This window comes from Panulirus ornatus, chromosome 52 (assembly GCF_036320965.1).
Source record: "Panulirus ornatus isolate Po-2019 chromosome 52, ASM3632096v1, whole genome shotgun sequence".
NCBI classification, from domain to species: domain Eukaryota; kingdom Metazoa; phylum Arthropoda; class Malacostraca; order Decapoda; family Palinuridae; genus Panulirus; species Panulirus ornatus.
The window spans coordinates 8417138-8436705 of NC_092275.1; the positions used below are offsets into that span (position 1 = coordinate 8417138).

At 40.1% G+C, this 19568-nt stretch overlaps 1 protein-coding gene across 2 annotated transcripts; it reads left to right on the forward strand.

Annotated features, from left to right (window-relative positions):
* The first annotated feature begins 453 nt into the window (after positions 1-453).
* On the forward strand, positions 454-19018 carry LOC139765030 (cytochrome P450 2L1-like). 2 transcript variants are annotated; one of them, XM_071692109.1, is made up of 11 exons: positions 454-589; positions 2199-2308; positions 6618-6717; positions 8912-9045; positions 9953-10171; positions 14032-14234; positions 14374-14488; positions 15619-15799; positions 16445-16562; positions 17614-17755; positions 18530-19018. In XM_071692109.1, exons 2-11 carry the CDS (start codon positions 2227-2229, stop codon positions 18712-18714), a joined length of 1479 nt encoding a protein of 492 aa, XP_071548210.1. In that variant the 5' UTR covers positions 454-589; positions 2199-2226; the 3' UTR covers positions 18715-19018. The 2 variants fall into 2 exon arrangements, with proteins under 2 accessions (XP_071548210.1, XP_071548209.1); XM_071692108.1 differs by having other exon boundaries at positions 506-589; positions 2146-2308.
* The last annotated feature ends 550 nt before the right edge of the window (positions 19019-19568 follow it).

Genomic DNA, 19568 nt, shown 5'->3' on the forward strand with positions numbered 1-19568 from the left:
ATATATATATAAAGCGTCCACAATAGGAAGCATATACTAAAGATCTGTTGATTACAAATAGTCTTCTAAGCATGACCTCATGTGCGTCAGTAGAGGCGTAGCAGTTACTGCTTGGTCCAAAATTACTCGTGTCACGATGAGAACATCAAGGTCGAACTTCTTGAAGAAGAAAGAAAAATATATATGATAGTCACCGATAACAGAACACCACTCACATGAGATGGTTGCGTGTGGGTAGGTGTTGCCACGTACCATGCAATATGATAATTCCATGCGGGTCTTCTACCTCCTATCTCAACACGAGAGTAAAAATCTAGTACCTAGACAGATAAACCTGGTGTATTATGAACTACCTCACCGTGATCATTCTGAAGAACAGATGCTGTTGATGGTATAAGGAATGAGAATGGGTTTGGATCCTCTCTTGCGAGTAGGAATCTCTATCTAGTTTCCAGATAGCGAAGGGACTCGAGAAGGGTAAGCAGAATGCGTGTGTGTGTGTACTCACACATTACCAAGGTGCTGTTTGGGCTCTTGCTGCTGGTGCAACTCTACCTCACCCCTAGAAAGCCATCAGCACTGCTATCAGGTGAAGCGCATTTTGTCATGGTGTCATGTAAGCATTACTGTGGTGTCTAGAAACACGTAATATGTTTGAAACAATTCATCATAGTCGTCACAAACGAGAAGTCGATTGTCGTAACGAGACTCTAGCAATAGCACAAAATCTATACGAAATTATTGGAAGGAGTTTGTTTCATGGTGTGTAGAAATACTGGTATTCTGAGTACATATAAAGTCATAGGGTAATTGTCCTGATCGTATTAAGAAATATACTCGTACGGGATGTCCTTGAGGCATGCATGTGGATATGTGGTGGTTTATATATAGCCTTTGAGTAAACAATTTAGAACGCGTGCACAGCTAAGCAAGCAAACAGCTTAGTTTTCCTTAAGGTAGGTGGGTGTTGACTATCACATTAGTGTAACACAATCAACGTGAAAATATCCGTCTTTTAATGTTCAACATTTAAAGACATTATGTACGGCATCCAAAATATTACTGGAATTCAACCAAAGTGTACTTTTACATCACCTAATGTTCTACTGATCATCACAAAATGCGTAGTGCATAAACCAAAGAATTTAATACCCTAAAAAGCTTCAGGTGCTATGTATACATCCCTCACTCATGTACTTATCCAAAGCGTAGAGGTATCCAGCAATACCATAAACTTAAGCTCATTTGTCATTCATGATTTATTCACTGTTATAACCCCATCCCTGTAGTTCTGTCATTTCTTAACAGTATATCTTCAGGCGAATGCTAGCTTGAATGCAATGATGAGTTCTGTGTTTATGGTCACTGCAGCTATGTTGGTCAGCATGACTTGCTAGCGCCACAAGGTCATCCTCTCACTCGAGGCGACCGCCAGTCACAACTAGTGTATTACTCAGGGAGATGCAAGGTAATGATGCACATAGAATTGCATACGACACCATATTTAGAATTTTCATTAATCTTCAGTTCTTATACATGATATACTAGCCCACATCTCAAGACGTCAAAATTTTTTAAATCCTCTAAATCAGAATTCAATATAACTTCATTTAAGCTCCATGATTTTCATCAACCTTTGGTAATTCCACCCCACCAGGTATCTGCTCAAGAAACCAACATACATTTATGTCAAAGTTAAAAGAAATGATGATCAAAATGAAGTGAGAGAGTTTGGTCAGGAAACCACGCATGTCGTCATGACGTTTGCAAAACATTAGTGGACTGCCCTGAGCAGACAGATTATGTTTGTCCTTCAGATAGAAAAAAAAAAAAGAAAGATAATCAAGAATGAAGCCCCACCACGCCCCACCCTCCTCCTCTCCCTCCCGCTTCCCTCTCTCATGAGGTCGGGCTGCTGTACTTGACGTTGCCACACACGTACCCAACAAGCCGATGAACCCAACCTTTTTTGTTGGTTCATCTTCGTCTACAAACGTGTGTGTGTGTGTGTGTGTGTGTATGTTGAAACTGTATGTAAGTCACGGAGGAGGAGGAGGAAGATATCCCTCAGCTACTCTGACGTCTCCTATTGATTTCTTTACTTCTTGATGATGGGACGAGTGAGAATTGATCTCGACTTTGTAGCTAGTTGGCATCGTCAATGAGATTGCAAGTGAACGTAAGAGTTTCTGCTACAGACGTCGCTGCGCCCTAGACGTCGCCAGGATGTTGACGGAGGCACTGCTCGTAGTGTTGTTGCTGGTGATTTTCTTCCTCTTCAACAAGAAGCCATCAGGACTCCCCCCAGGTGAGATGGCCCAGAGCATTTAGAATGACTGGGTCGCATGTGTATGTCTGTTCGTATCTATAAAACCAAAGCGAATGTGTCGTATGCGTAACTGTTGCTTGAAATTGTGTAAGTTTATTCACTGACTTGATCAGGAGTTACTGAGGTCCAAAATACAAAATGAACATCATTTACGTGATACTAATGACGGGAACCCATTTGATTGTGTGCTAAATTACTGAAGTCATTCGAATAATATCAGCATACTCAGTTTGTGAGGAGATAAACATCCTTCTTGTATCAACAACTATATCCTAAGGGATAAATTGAAACGTTTATATATATACATACATATATATATATATATATATATATATATATATATATATATATATATATATATATATATATATATATATATATATGCATATATATATATATATATATATATATATATATATATATATATATATATATATATATATATATATATATATATATATATATATATATATATATATATATATATATATATATATATATATACACATGGACACATATAAATGTAAAGGTACTGTCGTACTTCCAGATAGTACATTACTGAGGACGAGGAAGTAGTAGTAGTAGTACTCACACACAATCCCCACATGTACTCGCGTGTGGGCCAGAAACTCGTACTCGGGCGACAGCACACACACACACACACACACATATATATATATATATATATATATATATATATATATATATATATATATATATATATATATATATATATATATATATATTCATATGGATGTGCGGGGATTTATAAAGTATTTCCCAACAAAAAATTGAATGTTTTCACGAGTTCCATCAAGTTAGATAATACAATACAAGGACACTTGATCTACGACATGTTCAAACACAGCGACGATGACACACGTAGGTTGTCCACAGTGTAGATGAATTTTCCCTACAGAGATGAGGTATGAGACTGAAATGCAGAGAGGAGGTCTACCCCTTGACTCATATCATTACCTTCGACTGCCGTCTGCAAGGCAGGTATCGTAATGCTCGGCGTAACTCACATCCAAACGACCACTCACTCACTCACGTCAAGCGGCCACCAGATCATGGACAGTATGACATCGTATATATATATATATATATATATATATATATATATATATATATATATTGATCTGGAGAAGGCATATGATAGTGTTGAAAGAGATGCTCTGTGGAAGATATTGAGAGTATATGGTGTGGGAGAAATGTTGGTAGAAGCAGTAAAAAGTTTTTATCGAGGATATAAGGCATGTGTACGTGTAGGAAGATAGGAAAGTGATTGGTACTCAGTGAATGTCGGTTTGCGGCAGGGGTGTGTGATGTCTCCATGGTTGTTTAATTTGTTTATGGATGGGGTTGTTAGGGAGGTGAATGCAAGAGTTTGCAGAGAGGGGCAAGTATGCTGTCTGTTGTGGATGAGAGGGCTTGGGTGAGTCAATTGTTGTTCGTTGATGGTACCGCGCTGGTGGCTGATTCGGGTGAGGAACTGCAGAAGCTGGTGCCTGAGTTTGGTAAAGTGTGTAGAGAAGAAAGCTGAGAGTAAACGTGAATAAGAGCAAGGTTATCAGGTACAATAGGGTTGAGGGACAAGTCAATTGGGAAGTAGGTTTGAATGGAGAAAAACTGGAGGAAGTAAAGTGTTTTAGATATCTGGGAGTGGATATATATATATATATATATATATATATATATATATATATATATATATATATATATATATATATATATATATATATTTTTTTTTTTTTTTTTTGCTTTGTCGCTGTCTCCCGCGTTTGCGAGGTAGCGCAAGGAAACAGACGAAAGAAATGCCCCAACCCACCCCCATACACATGTATATACATACACGTCCACACACGCAAATATACATACCTACACAGCTTTCCATGGTTTACCCCAGACGCTTCACATGCCCTGATTCAATCCACTGACAGCACGTCAACCCCGGTATACCATATCGATCCAATTTACTCTATTCCTTGCCCTCCTTTCACCCTCCTGCATGTTCAGGCCCCGATCACACAAAATCTTTTTCACTCCATCTTTCCACCTCCAGTTTGGTCTCCCACTTCTCCTCGTTTCCTCCACCTCCGACACATATATCCTCTTGGTCAATCTTTCCTCACTCATTCTCTCCATGTGCCCAAACCATTTCAAAACACCCTCTTCTGCTCTCTCAACCACGCTCTTTTTATTCCACACATCTCTCTTACCCTTACGTTACTTACTCGATCAAACCACCTCACACCACACATTGTCCTCAAACATCTCATTTCCAGCACATCCATCCTCCTGCGCACAACTCTATCCATTGCCCACGCCCCGCAACCATACAACATTGTTGGAACCACTATTCCTTCAAACATATATGTTCATACTGCTTGCCATTTCCCGCGTTAGCGAGGTAGCGTTAAGAAGAGAGGACTGAGCCTTTGAGGGAATATCCTCACTTGGCCCCCTTCTCTGTTCCTTCTCTTGGAAAATTAAAAAAGAGAGGGGAGGATTTCCAGCCCCCCCCGCTCCCTTCCCTTTTAGTCACCTTCTACGACACGCAGGGAATACGTGGGAAGTATTCTTTCTCCCCTATCCCCAGGGATAATATATATATATATATATATATATATATATATATATATATATATATATATATATATATATATATATATATATATATATATATATATATATATATATAAATATAAATATATTTATATATATATATATATATATATATATATATATATATATATATATATATATATATATATATATATATATATATATATATATATATATATATATATATATATATATATATTTTTTATTTATTTATTTATTTTTTTTTTTTTTTCAAAAGAAGGAACAGAGGGGGGCCAGGTGAGGATATTCCACAAAGGCCCAGTCCTCTGTTCTTAATGCTAACTCGCTAATGCGGGAAATGGCGGATAGTTTAAAAGAAAATGAAAAGAATATATATATATATATATATATATATATATATATATATATATATATATATATATATATATATATATATATATATATATATATATATATATATATATAAATGTAAGGCATGTGTACGTGTAGGAAGAGAGGAAAGTGATTGGTTCTCAGTGAATGTAGGTTTGCGGTAGGGGTGTTTGATGTCTCCATGGTTGTTTAATTTGTTTATGGATGGGGTTGTTAGGGAGGTAAATGCAAGAGTTTTGGAAAGAGGGGCAAGTATGAAGTCTGTTGGGGATGAGAGAGCTTGGGAAGTGAGTCAGTTGTTGTTCGCTGATGATACAGCGCTGGTGGCTGATTCATGTGAGAAACTGCAGAAGCTGGTGACTGAGTTTGGTAAAGTGTGTGGAAGAAGAAAGTTAAGAGTAAATGTGAATAAGAGCAAGGTTATTAGGTACAGTAGGGTTGAGGGTCAAGTCAATTGGGAGGTGAGTTTGAATGGAGAAAAACTGGAGGAAGTGAAGTGTTTTAGATATCTGGGAGTGGATCTGGCAGCGGATGGAACCATGGAAGCGGAAGTGGATCATAGGGTGGGGGAGGGGGCGAAAATTCTGGGAGCCTTGAAGAATGTGTGGAAGTCGAGAACATTATCTCGGAAAGCAAAAAATGGGTATGTTTGAAGGAATAGTGGTTCCAACAATGTTGTATGGTTGCGAGGCGTGGGCTATGGATAGAGTTGTGCGCAGGAGGATGGATCCGCTGGAAATGAGATGTTTGAGGACAATGTGTGGTGTGAGGTGGTTTGATCGAGTGAGTAACGTAAGGGTAAGAGAGCTGTGTGGAAATAAAAAGAGCGTGGTTGAGAGAGCAGAAGAGGGTGTTTTGAAGTGGTTTGGGCACATGGAGAGAATGAGTGAGGAAAGATTGACCAAGAGGATATATGTGTCGGAGGTGGAGGGAACGAGGAGAAGAGGGAGACCAAATTGGAGGTGGAAAGATGGAGTGAAAAAGATTTTGTGTGATCGGGGCCTGAACATGCAGGAGGGTGAAAGGAGGGCAAGGAATAGAGTGAATTGGAGCGATGTGGTATACCGGTTTTTGACGTGCTGTCAGTGGATTGAATCAAGGCATGTGAAGCGTCTGGGGTAAACCATGGAAAGCTGTGTAGGTATGTATATTTGCGTGTGTGGACGTATGTATATACATGTGTATGGGGGGTGGGGTTGGGCCATTTCTTTCGTCTGTTTCCTTGCGCTACCTCGCAAACGCGGGAGACAGCGACAAAGTATAATAAAAAAAAAAAAATAAATGCTAATGATGTTTTTGTGAATAGGTGTGTGGGGATGGCCACTGATAGGACGTTTGCCCACGACGTCAGTACAGCTGGCGAAGCAGGTTGATGAACTGCGTCAGAAGTATGGTGACATCATCACGTAAGTGGAAGCTTGCATACGTATCATTGATTATCATACGTATCATTATTATTATCCGTATCATTACTTACGTACGTTTTATGACCATCATACTATCAGTACTGTAGATATATATATCATCTCTCATTTATTATACTTGACCGTCGTTTCACGCGCTTGTGAGGTAGCTATAGGAAATATAGAACGACCCATCCACTCATATGCATACATATATACACGTACATATAAATATCAACATATGCTTATATACATACATATAGATACACATACATATACATATATATACTCATATACATATTCATCTAACTTGCCCTCATCCATTCACGGCGCCACGCTGCCCCACAGGAAATTGCATCGTTACCCCCTCCGTTAGCGAGGTAGCACTACGAAACAGACGATAAAAGTTTCTCACTGCTTCTAGCAGCTTACCTCTTACAACATGTATTCTTAAGACTTTCCAGAAAGCATCTCTTTCAACCCTATCATATGCCTTATTCAGGTCCATACGTGCCACAAACAAATCCATCTGTTTTTCTAAGTATTTCTCACATACCTTCTTCAAAGTAAAAAGCTGATCTACACATCCTCTACCACTTATTATTACCACACTGCTCTCTCGACCTGATTCCCTAAACACGCTTTCAGTCCTCTCAATCAAACCCTCCCATACAATTTTCCCAGGTATACTAAACAAACTTATACCTCCGTGGTTTGAACAATCATCTTTATCCCCTTTGCCTTTGTACAATGGCACTATACATACATGCATTCCGCCAATCCTCAGGCACTTCAACATGATCCATGCATGCATTGAATATCCTTACCAACTAATTAACAACACAGTAACATACTTCTTAATAAGTTCAACTGCAGTACCATCGAGTCCTGCCGCCTTGCCGGATTTCAACTTCCGCAAGGTTTTCACCATCTCTTCTCTCTTCACTCAACTACTCTCCCTGACTCTCTCACTTCGCACACCATCTCGACCAAAACACCCTACCTCTGCCACTCTATCATCAAAAGCATTCAACAATCCTTCAAAATACTCACTCCATCTCCACCTCAATCAATCACTACCTGTTATCACTTCCCCCTTCTCTCCCTCCGCTAATTTTCCCATATGTTCTTTCGCACATTATTTACCACCTTCCAAAACATCTTTTATTCTCCCTAAAGTTTAATGATACTTTCCCACCCCAACTCTTATTTTCCCTCTTTTTCAACTCTTGTTCCTTCCTCTTGACCTTTTGCCGCTTTCTCTTATAAATCTTCCAGTTATTTGCACTCCATCCTTGTAATTATCGTCCAAAACCCTCTCCTTTCTCTTTTACTCACAACTTTACCGCTCATCCTACATCTCTCTACCCTTTCTAATCTGCCCACCTCCCACCTTTCTTATGCCACATGCATCTCTTGTACATGCCTTCACTGCTTCCCTAAATACTTCCCATTCCTCACCCACTTCCCCCACTGCATTTGCTCTCACCTTTTGCCATTCTACCCTCAATCACTCAGCTGCTCCCAAAACACTTACCTCTCATGATCTTTCTTCTCATGACCAAGTGCATAAGCACTAATAATCATCCATCTCTTGCCATCCACTTTGAGTATGACCCACATCAATCTAGTATTTACTTCCATACACTTCCACAATTTCTGCTTCTGGGGCAGTGCTACTCCTTCCTTAGCTCTTGTCCCCTCACCAACCCCTGAATTTATTCCCAAGACGTTTCCAAACCACTATTCCCCTTTATCGCTGAGCCTCGTTTCATTCAGAACATCCAGATTTCTTTTCTCAAACGTACTGCCTATCTCTCTTTTCTTTTCTTAGTTGCATCCACAGACACATTCAGGTACCCTAGTTTGAGCCTTCGAGGAGGATGAGCACTGCAGACAAATTATTTTTGTCAATATGAATCACGCTCATTCTTTTTTTCATTATTTCAACCCACGGAAAAATGATTCCATTGTCACTGATATCTGATAATAGTGTATACTGAGATGTGGATGTGACTGCATTAGAGCGAATTTGTTAGAAGTCTGTGGCAATGGTGGATGTGAATCAGAAGTATCCATTTGCTTTCGTTTCAACATATGTGATTTTTTTTCTTTTTGCATATTATTTCGTGGGTTGCGAATCCATCTGTATTTTTGAATGGAATTATTCATTTTGTGATCAACTTTTAATCTTCAGGTGGCGCATAGGAACCAGGGTCATTGTTTTCCTTTGCAACTACAAATTGATTAAGACGGCCTTGTCCAAGATAGAGTGCTCAGATAGACCAGACTTCTATACTTTCAAGCTTTTTGGGGATGGCAGAGATGCTGGTGAGTCCTGTATGATAGTAGCTGATGACGAAGGGAGGCTGAGATATTGGTGAGTCGTGTATGATGTATATAACAGATGTAATAACTGTTAATAAGTATGTGACAAAAAGATATCCAGGCGTAATAGTTTGTGCTGTACATTCACTTTAAATCTTTCCTTTTTTTTCTCATCATTATCAAGATGAAACGACACATGATCAATCTCCAAACTGAAATTCGTTTTATATGCGAAGGCAGAGGTGTTCGAACACTTCGTAAATCTGTACGCCAATAAACCACAATAAACCAGGAGATATTAATGATTCTCAGACCAATTCACTCGGTGCATTCGAGTCTGTTTCTTTTAACTCTTTAGAAAAAAAATATTTTTCATGCATTTCTTTATTCATTACGTCTCGTAATGCCTTAATATGTTGCTAGTTGGTTTGCGAACAGTGAGGAATGTGTTGAATAGTGGTACCCTTCCAACTCAAAAGACAGAATTTCTTTACCAGTGAGAGCAGTTCAGAGTAAGTAACTGATCTGACAAATACTATGCTTCGAGTCTACGATGAACATCTCATCTTTGCCATCGTAGTTATAAAGATTAAATGTACTTTCTTTTAAGACATTCCCTCATTGTTACATGGTAGTGTGGTTGGTTGGCGCATGATAGTAGGATTGCTTGTAGTATAGTAGCGTGATTGGTGGGTGTATTGCAGTGTGGCTGGTTAGTGTATGGTAGTTAGTATGATTGTTGATGGTAGAATGGTTGATGGACTAAATGGTACTGTGAATGACCCAGGTCTTTGCTCCTGGATTAGTCGCGTGGAAACAACAAACAGGTCGATTTCACGTTGTTTTCTTTTTTCTTTTTAGTTAGAAATAAAGTTGTCTTCGCTGATGTACTGATAGTATTCTTTCTTAGGTATCGTCTTCAGTAATGGCGCGATCTGGCAGACACACCGTCGCTTTGTCCTACGCCATCTGAGGGACCTGGGTATGGGCAAGTCCAGACTGGAGGCCGCTATTCAGCACGAAGCCGTATACTTGGTGGAGGAGTTACGGAAACACACAAACCAGCCCACGCTCCTGCCTACATTCTTAAACATAGCTGTCCTTAACGTGATTTGGAAGCTTGTTGCAGGTGGGGTTCTTGTATCACGAGACGAAAATTGTTTCCTTCCTATTACTCCAAAAGCAGTGGGGACAGAAATTCCCTCTAGATTGCTCAGAAACAGAACTATAATCTTACCTACATTCAGTTTCAAGAACGTCATTGGTGAGCTTTTTGTATCGATGATGTTATGTACACATGTCTTCGCTTCTGCGAAATAGTGCCAGGAACAAAAGAAGAACGTCTGTACCCTACCACATCCCTTATCTAGCTGTCATGTGTAATGCACTAAAACTACAGCTCCCGGTCCACAACCAGGTCCTCCTTACCTTTTCATAGTGTACCAGAGACGTTTCACATGCACTAGTTCTGTCCATTGAGAGCACGTCGACCTCTGTATACCATATCGTTCAACATCAGACCAACCTTCCTTTTGACAGCATTTACTCTCTACTCTTCCAACTCGTACATATGAATTACACAGTTGATGAAAACCTTTCACTGCATGTTGCAACTTTCCTCCCATACCGATAATGTTAAACCCTTCCACAATGCATCTCTATCAATCCTACCATATGCTTTCTCCAGATCCAAAAATGCCACACACATATACATCTGTTTCTCTTAGTATTTCTCAAACACATTCTTTAAAGCAGACACTTGATGCAAACATCCTCCATCATATTTGAAGCCACAACTCCTACCCAATCTAGATTTCATGTTAATTGATAGGCGCGTGAAAGAGAGACTTTTGGATGATACTGTGCTGAGAGGGGCAACTGGAGGGATGTCTGATCATTATCTTGTGGAGGCGAAGGTGAAGATTTTGTAGCGGTTTTCAGAGAAAAAGAGAGAATATTGGGATGAAGAGAGTGGTGAGAGTAAGTGAGCTTGGGAAGGAGACTTGTGTGAGGAAGTACCAGGAGAGATTGTGTGCAGAATGGAAAAAGGTGAGAGCAAAGGACGTAAGGGGAGTGTGGGAGGAATGGGATGTACTTAGGGAAGCAGTGATGGCTTGCGCAAAAGATGCCTGTGGCATGAGAAAGGCGGGAGATGGGCTGATTAGAAAGGGTAGTGAGTGGTGGGATGAAGAAGTAAGATTGTTAGTGAAAGAGAAGAGAGGAGTATTTGGACGATTTTTGTAGGGAAATAGTGCAAATGACTGGGAGATGTATAAAAGAAAGAGGCAGGAGGTCAAGAGAAAGGTGCAAGATGTAAAAATGAGGGCAAATAATAGTTGGGGTGAGAGAGTATCGTAAATTTTAAGGAAAATAAAAGGATGTTTTGGAGAGAGGTAAATAAAATGCGTAAGACAAGAGAACAAATGGGAACATCGGTGAAGGGGGCTAATGGGGAGGTAATAACAAGCAGTGGTGATGTGAGGAGATGGAGTGAGTATTTTGAAAGTTTGATGAATGTGTTTGATGATAGAGTGGCAGATATAAGGTATTTTGGTCGAGATGGTGTGCGAAGTGAGAGGGTCGGGAGAATGGTTTCGTAAACAGAGAGGAGGTAGTGAAAGATTTGCGGAAGATGAAAACCGGCCAGGCGGCGGGTTTGGATGGTATTGCAGTGATATTTGTTAAAGAAGGTGGTGACTGTGTTGTTGACTGGTTGGTGAGAATATTCAGTGTGTGTATCGTTCATGTTGAAGTGCCTGAGGATTGGCGGGATGCATGCACAGTGCCATTGTACAAAGGCAAAGGGGATAAGGGTGAGCGTTCAAATAACAGAGGTATAAGCTTGATTATTCCTGGGAAATTATATGGGAGGGTATTGATTGAGAGGGTGAAGTCATGTACAGAGCATCAGATTGGGGAAGAGCAGTGTGCTTTTAAAACTGGTAGAGGATGTGTGGATCAGGTGTTTGCTTTGAAGGATGTATGTGAGAAATACTTAGAAAAGCAAATGGATTTGTATGCAGCATTTATGGATCTGGAGAAGGAATATGATAGAGTTGATAGCGATGCTCTGTGGAAGATATTAAGAATATTTGGTGTGGGAGGCAAGTTGTTAGAAGCAGTGAAAAGTTTTTATCGAGGATGTAAGGCATGTGTACGTGTAGGAAGAGAGGAAAGTGATTGGTTCTCAGTGAATGTAGGTTTGCGGCAGGGGAGTGTGATGTCTCCATGGTTATTTAATTTCTTTATGGGTGAGGTTCTTAGGGAGGTAAATGCAAGAGTTTTGGAAAGAGGGGCAAGTATGCAGTCTGTTGTGCATGAGAGTGCTTGAGAAGTGAGTCAGTTGTTGTTCGCTGATGATACAGCGCTGGTGGCTGATTCATGTGAGAAACTGCAGAAGCTGGTGACTGAGTTTTGTGAAGTGTGTGAAAGAAGAAAGTGAAGAGTAAATGTGAATAAGAGCAAGGTTATTAGGTACAGTAGGGTTGAGGGTCAAGTCAATTGGGAGGTAAGTTTGAATAGAGAAAAACTGGAGGAAGTGAAGTGTTTTAGATATCTGGGAGTGGATTTGGTAGTGGATGGAACCATGGAAGCGGAAGTGATTCATAGGGTGGGGAGGGGGCGAAAATTCTGGGAGCTTTGAAGAATGTGTGGAAGTCGAGAACATTATCTCGGAAAGCAAAAATGGGTATGTTTGAAGGAATAGTGGTTCCAACAATGTTGTATGGTTGCGAGGCGTGGGCTATGGATAGGGTTGCGCGCAGGAGAGTGGATGTGCTGGAAATGAGATGTTTGAGGACAATATGTGGTGTGAGGTGGTTTGATCGAGTAAGTAATGTAAGGGTAAGAGAGATGTGTGGTAATGAAAAGAGTGTGGTTGAGAGAGCAGAAGACGGTGTTTTGAAATGATTTGGTCACATGGAGAGAATGAGTGAGGAAAGATTGACCAAGAGGATATATGTGTCTGAGGTGGAGGGAACGATGAGAAGTGGGAGACCAAATTGGAGGTGGAAAGATGGAGTGAAAAAGATTTTGTGTGATCGGGGTCTGAACATGCAGGAGGGTGAAAGGCGTGGAAGGAATAGAGTGAATTGGAACGATGTGGTATACCGGGGTCGACCTGCTGTCAATGGATTGAACCAGGGCATGTGAAGCGTCTGGGATAAACCATGGAAAGTTGTGTGGGGCCTGGATGTGGAAAGGGAGCTGTGGTTTCGGTGCATTATTACATGACAGCTAGAGACTGAGTGTGAACGAGTGTGGCCTTTGTGGTCTTTTCCTAGCGCTACCTCGCACACATGAGGGGGAAGGAGGTTGTTATTCCATTTTTTGCGGTGTGGCGATGTGAATGAACTAAGGCAGACAGTATGAATTATGTACATGTCTATATATGCATATGTCTGTGTGTGCATATATATGTATACATTGAGATGTATAGGTATGTATATAGGCGTGTGTGGACGTGTTTGTATATACATGTGTATGTGGGTGGTTTGGGCCATTCTTTCGTCTGTTTCCTTGCGCTACCTCGCAAAAGCGGGAGACAGCAACAAAGCAAAATATAATAATATATATATATCTTTTCTTTTCTTTCATACTATTCGCCATTTCCCGCGTTAGCGAGGTAGCGCTAAGAACAGAGGACTGGGCCTTTGAGGGGATATCCTCACCTGGCCCCCTTCTATGTTCCTTCTTTTGGAGAAATAAAGTATATATATATATATATATATATATATATATATATATATATATATATATATATATATATATATATATATATATATATATATATATATATATATATATATATATATATATATATATATATATATATAATTGTTATTATTATCATTAATCATTCATCACTATTCCAAAGGTTTAGATTAATACAGTATATCGCTTCTAATTGTTAAAAAAGTGCTATGATATATATCGCTCCTATCTCTTTCCCTCTCTGCGACCACTCACGGTGTGAATTATGCTCCTCAGATCACCGCTACGCTCTTGATGACCAGGAGGGAAACTACTTTATTGCGCTTCTCGATCGTACCACAGAGAAAATGCAAGGTATTGCTCTGAACTTCATGAACTTCCTCCCATGGCTTTTGGACATCCTCCCAACCTTCATCCTCAACTGGTTTGGCGCTGATGACATACAAAAAGATATGGTCGAGTTGAGAGATTACATAACGGTGAGTACCCTAATGTGGAAATCCAAAACTATTCATTAATAGCATTACCTTCAATTGTAAAGATCATCCTGTTCATGTCTTAGACGCGGTGGCCACAGAGACGGATACTGGCTGGAAATAATGGTGGTATTCCTTCCAGACTTTCATCAAGGAACATCAAGCGGCGCTGGATCCGGCAGACCCAAAGGACTTGTTGGACGCCTACCTCATGGAATTCCAGGAGCGCAAGGAAGACCCTCTCTCCACAACGAACAGTAAATCAGACTCATGAATGGGAGCTTAGGGCTAGAAATATATATATATATATATATATATATATATATATATATATATATATATATATATATATATATATATATATATATATATCTGAGGGTGAAATCGCACTTCAGTAGGAGTTCATATTGTTTAACATGTAATTTTTCTGTACATGTGGCACATATTTCGTGCAGACAGTCCACCTCATCAGGTGCCAGTACTTAAGAAAGTTATTTAGATCCCAACATCACATTTGGTTCCCACCGTCCAACGCCAATTTTTCAAGGCCAAACACTGTCTGCTATATCTGGTAGTAACCCTTGTAAGGGGGAGTGATTAAGGAGGGTCAGGTGACGGGGGTTGACCTGGGTAGCTGGGTGTCATGAACAGCTTTTTCTATGTTTTCGTGTTTTGACAATTCTCTCATAATGTCACTTCTCTCCTAATGTCTATGTCCTGTAGGAGAGTTTCATGCTCTGTTCTTCCAAATGGAGGTTGTTTATTCTTATGGAAAGTACCTTCGATTAGGGTGCGTTGTACTGTTTTGTTCCTGAGGCATTCTTAGAGGAATCTATTTTGTAACTTCTTGTTGTTGGCAGAAAGGTGGGCACGGGGGTGCTTGATAATAGTTCTGGCGGGTGTTGGATAGTTGTGGGTGTTGTAAGGTGGGAAGTCTGTTGATATGATGATCACACTAGTCCGTAATGATAGTTAAGAGGAAATCCCCGATTCGGGAGGAGTTCAGAACATTCGATTTAACATTTACTTTTCGTCCATGCTGCACCACATGTCTCATGGAGACTGTCTGCATCATCATGTTCAGATAATTCATACAAGCTTGGAAGACTTGGTCTGAACTCTTAACTGCATTGTGATTTAACTTTCATTGTCATCATCACGAACTGGTGTGTCATCATTATATCACCAGACCTATCAGAGAGAGAGAGAGAGAGAGAGAGAGAGAGAGAGAGAGAGAGAGAGAGAGAGAGAGAGAGAGAGAGAGAGAGAGAGAGAGAGAGAGAGAGAGAGAGAGAGAGAGAGAGAGAGAGAGAGAGAGAGAGAGAGAGAGAGAGAAACATGTGGTAGTTCGGGTATACTAAAGGGTGTTTCGACACTTATACTCCAGTTACAACCATTCGAGCCATCCTCACTGATCTCTTCGGTGCCGGGACGGAGACCACGTCAACCATGATACGTTGGACGATCCTCTACCTGATGAAATACCCTAAGGTGCAGGCCAGGATCCACCAAGAGCTTGATGCTGTCGTCCCCAGGGGCACATACCCCTCTCTCGAACACAGGGACAAGTGAGTTCATTTTAAACCATATATCAGCGCACCCTCTTCACCTCCTACCACTATATGCCTCTTGCTACCACTCCTCTCTCCTACCCTCTTCGTTCCTTACTCGATCAACGCTCCTCACACCGTGACATATCGTCCTCATAACATCTCATTTCCAACCCTCTTCCATACTTTTGTATTTTTCTTATCTGAGGCCCACGCCTTGCATCCAACGATCATCCCAAGGATTATTATGCCATCAAACATGTCCATCTTTAATTTTTCAGTAAGAGTGAACTCTTTCTCCACCCGTTCCTTAACCCAAGACCTCCGAACCCTCACTTCAGTCCCTAAGGATCTATTCCCCGCCATGTCTATTCACAGGCATCTGAAACACTTTATATCCTTCAAGTCTTCATCACTTACCTCACACTTTAACTGACCAGTCTTTCCCTACTCTTAAAACTAATAACTTTGCTTTTACTTGCCTAGGTTTTCAACTTGAAGTTACAAGGCTCTGTATAATGAGTCGCACGATTATATATTTTGATTCATGAATGATATGATAACATATTACCTGAACAGGAGTTGAACATATGTCACTGAATATTTTCATGTCTCTAACACTAGAGTGATCAGCCTGTGATTCATATGAGATTCGTTCCATAGGTTGCCCTACTTTGAGGCGATGATCCACGAGGTTCACCGCATAGTTTCCCTTGTCCCATTGAATTTACCGCATACCACTAGCCAAGACATGGAGCTCTCCGGCTACAACATTCCCAAGGTCGGTCTACACCGTTTTCCTGCCAGATTACACGGACTCCACGCTCAACCGCCCCGTAATATGTTCTATATATAACACACTTTGTACCATACCATACACTGCATTGCATCATAGGCCGTCTGTCATATTATATGCCTTGTGATAGTCACCACAAGCCCACTGTCATATCACATGACTTGGAGATCACACATAGCACAGCGGGATCCCATTAGAACGACATCATCACAAGTAAATTATGCTTTCGCTACGACAGGGCTACTACGTATACATACATATACATACACAGACATATACATACATACACATGTAAATAATTCATACTTGCTGCCTTTATTCATTTCCGTCGCCACCCCACCACACATGAAATGACGACCCCCTACCTTAGCACGCGCGCGAGATAGCGCTAGGAAAAGACAACAAAGGCCACATTCGTTCACACTCAGTCTCTAGCTGTCATGCATAATGCACCGAAACCACACCTCCCTTTCACATCCAAGCCCCACAAAACTTTCCGTGGTGTACCCCAGACGCTTCACATGCCCTGGTTCAATCCATTGACAGTACGTCGACCCCGGTAAACCATATCGTTCCAATTCACTCTATTCCTTGCACGCCTTTCACCCTCCTGCATGTTCAAGCCCCGATCGCTCAAAATCTTTTCCACTCCATCCTTCCACCTCCAATTTGGTCTCCTACTTTTCCTCGTTCCCTCCACCAATGACACATATATCCTCTTTGTCAATCTTTCCTCACTCGTTCTCTCTATGAGACCAAACCATTTCAAAACACCCTCTTCTGCTCCCTCAACCACACTCATTTTATTACCACTCATCTCTCTTACCCTTACATTACTTACTCGATCGAAATACCTCGCACCACATATTGTCCTCAAACATCTCATTTCCAACACATCCATCCTCCTCCGAACAACCCTATCTATAGCCCACGCCTCGAAACCATACAACATCGTTGGAACCACTAATCCTTCAGACATATTCAAATTTTACTCTCCGAGATAATGTTTATGATATATGTATATCTATTCCTGTAGGGCACGGTGGTGATGAGTCATCTAGAGGCTTGCCACAAAGACCCAAGCTACTGGGAGAAACCTAATGAGTTTTACCCTGAGCACTTCTTGGACGAGCAGGGGAAGTTCGTCAAGAAGGATTATCTCGTCAATTTCTCTATAGGTAAGTGTCAGAACCTGACGATCTAACTTTTCCACCGACGTAACCCTTTTCGGAACATAAACAGACTAGTTTAGTTCTGTCTTGCATTAGAAACTCGTATTTATCGACTTTTTTTTTTTTTTGATTTGTGCTTTACTTTAGGGTAAACGTTTTAATGTAACCACAATATGCTATAGCATTATCTTTTTATCACGAGTATAATGTTAATAATTTTTGTTAATTTTGGCAGATACTTATCATTAATGCGCCATCGTACAATTACACTGTTAAGACTGACAAAGGAATCAAATATATATGTATATATATATATATATATATATATATATATATATATATATATATATATATATATATATATATATATATATATATATATATGTAGCGCTGGTGGCTGATTTGGGTGAGAAACTGCAGAAGCTTGTGACTGGGTTTGGTAAAGTGTGTGAAAGAAGAAAGTTGAGAGTAAATGTGAATAAGAGCAATGTTATTAGGTACAGTAGGGTTGAGGGACAAGTCAATTGGGAGGTAAGTTTGAATGGAGAAAAACTGGAGGAAGTAAAGTGTTTTAGATATCTGGGAGTGGATTTGGCGGCGGATGGAACCATGGAAGTGGAACTGAGCCATAGGGTGGGGGAGGGGGCGAAAGTTTAGAGAGTCACCATAAGCCGAGAGAGAGAGAGAGAGAGAGAGAGAGAGAGAGAGAGAGAGAGAGAGAGAGAGAGAGAGAGAGAGAGAGAGAGAGTCTTCATCTCTCCTGGACTCCATCGTCCGCAGGTCGTCGGGTATGCGTGGGCGAGTCTCTGGCCCGGATGGAGCTCTTCGTCTTCTTGTCTGCAATTCTTCATAACTTTACCTTCACGGCTCCTAAGGGGGAGGAGCTGCGCACGGAGAAAGACCCGCATCAAAATATGTTCGCTTTCCCCAAGCCCTATAAAGTTATCATTAAAGAGAGGAAGTGATTCTTTGTACCAGTGGAAACATCACTCCGGAGAAGAATTATTGGCAGTGTAGCGATGTCCATTTTTGTGGAATTTACTTTGTTTCATTCGCAGGGATTTGGTGAGCAATTGCTCAGACACTGCGCATTGAAAAGCCACTTTTAAGACAAATGATTACTTGATAAAACCATCTTCTCAGAAATATCTGGGAGAGGGTTTCATAATCTATGTATTTCAAATGGTTATTCTGATTTATAGCAAAATCCTGTTTTGATATGAACGGAAATTATATTTGTAGAATCAATAATGAATTCTTATAAGTATCTTTTTTACTTTCATTAACATTTTCATTATGATTCTGATATCTATTGAGATAAACTTCAACATTTATCATCATATACTGTTGTTAAGGTAACACTTTCAAATTTAAGTAATCATTATTATCATAACTTTAATATTCCTCATTTATCAGTAACAACAAAAGCACATATAAAATTATGCCCTTATCAGTAAGATATTAATAAGAATAATGATGATATCCAAAAGCGAAACAATGATTAAAATCAGTATGATTATTAATCGTAATGATAGATATATAGCTGTTAATAATTATATATGAATAATATGTAGTAGATAATGGTAATAGAAGTGATAATTTGGCAAATAATGATAAAGAAAAAAGTGGGAACGTATAAGGAAAATCTTTATACGTACAAGAAAAGATTTATATGATAGGGATCGGATAGAGTAGGTAATATGCTCCTGTTTGACTTTATATCAAGCTTTCCTTCACGTGAAACGTTTCTGTGTATAAAACGTTTTTCATACACTACCTTACGCACACCACTTTCTTCATCTAGATTCACATATGGGTT

Excerpts from the sequence above, each read along its gene's own strand:
- LOC139765030 (XM_071692109.1), top strand. The coding sequence starts at position 2,227 with ATGTTGACGGAGGCACTGCTCGTAGTGTTGTTGCTGGTGATTTTCTTC. Across the intron at positions 6,718-8,911 it reads AAGTATGGTGACATCATCAC|GTGGCGCATAGGAACCAGGG; the intron begins GTAAGTGGAAGC and ends TTTAATCTTCAG. Across the intron at positions 15,800-16,444 it reads TCTCTCGAACACAGGGACAA|GTTGCCCTACTTTGAGGCGA; the intron begins GTGAGTTCATTT and ends TTCGTTCCATAG.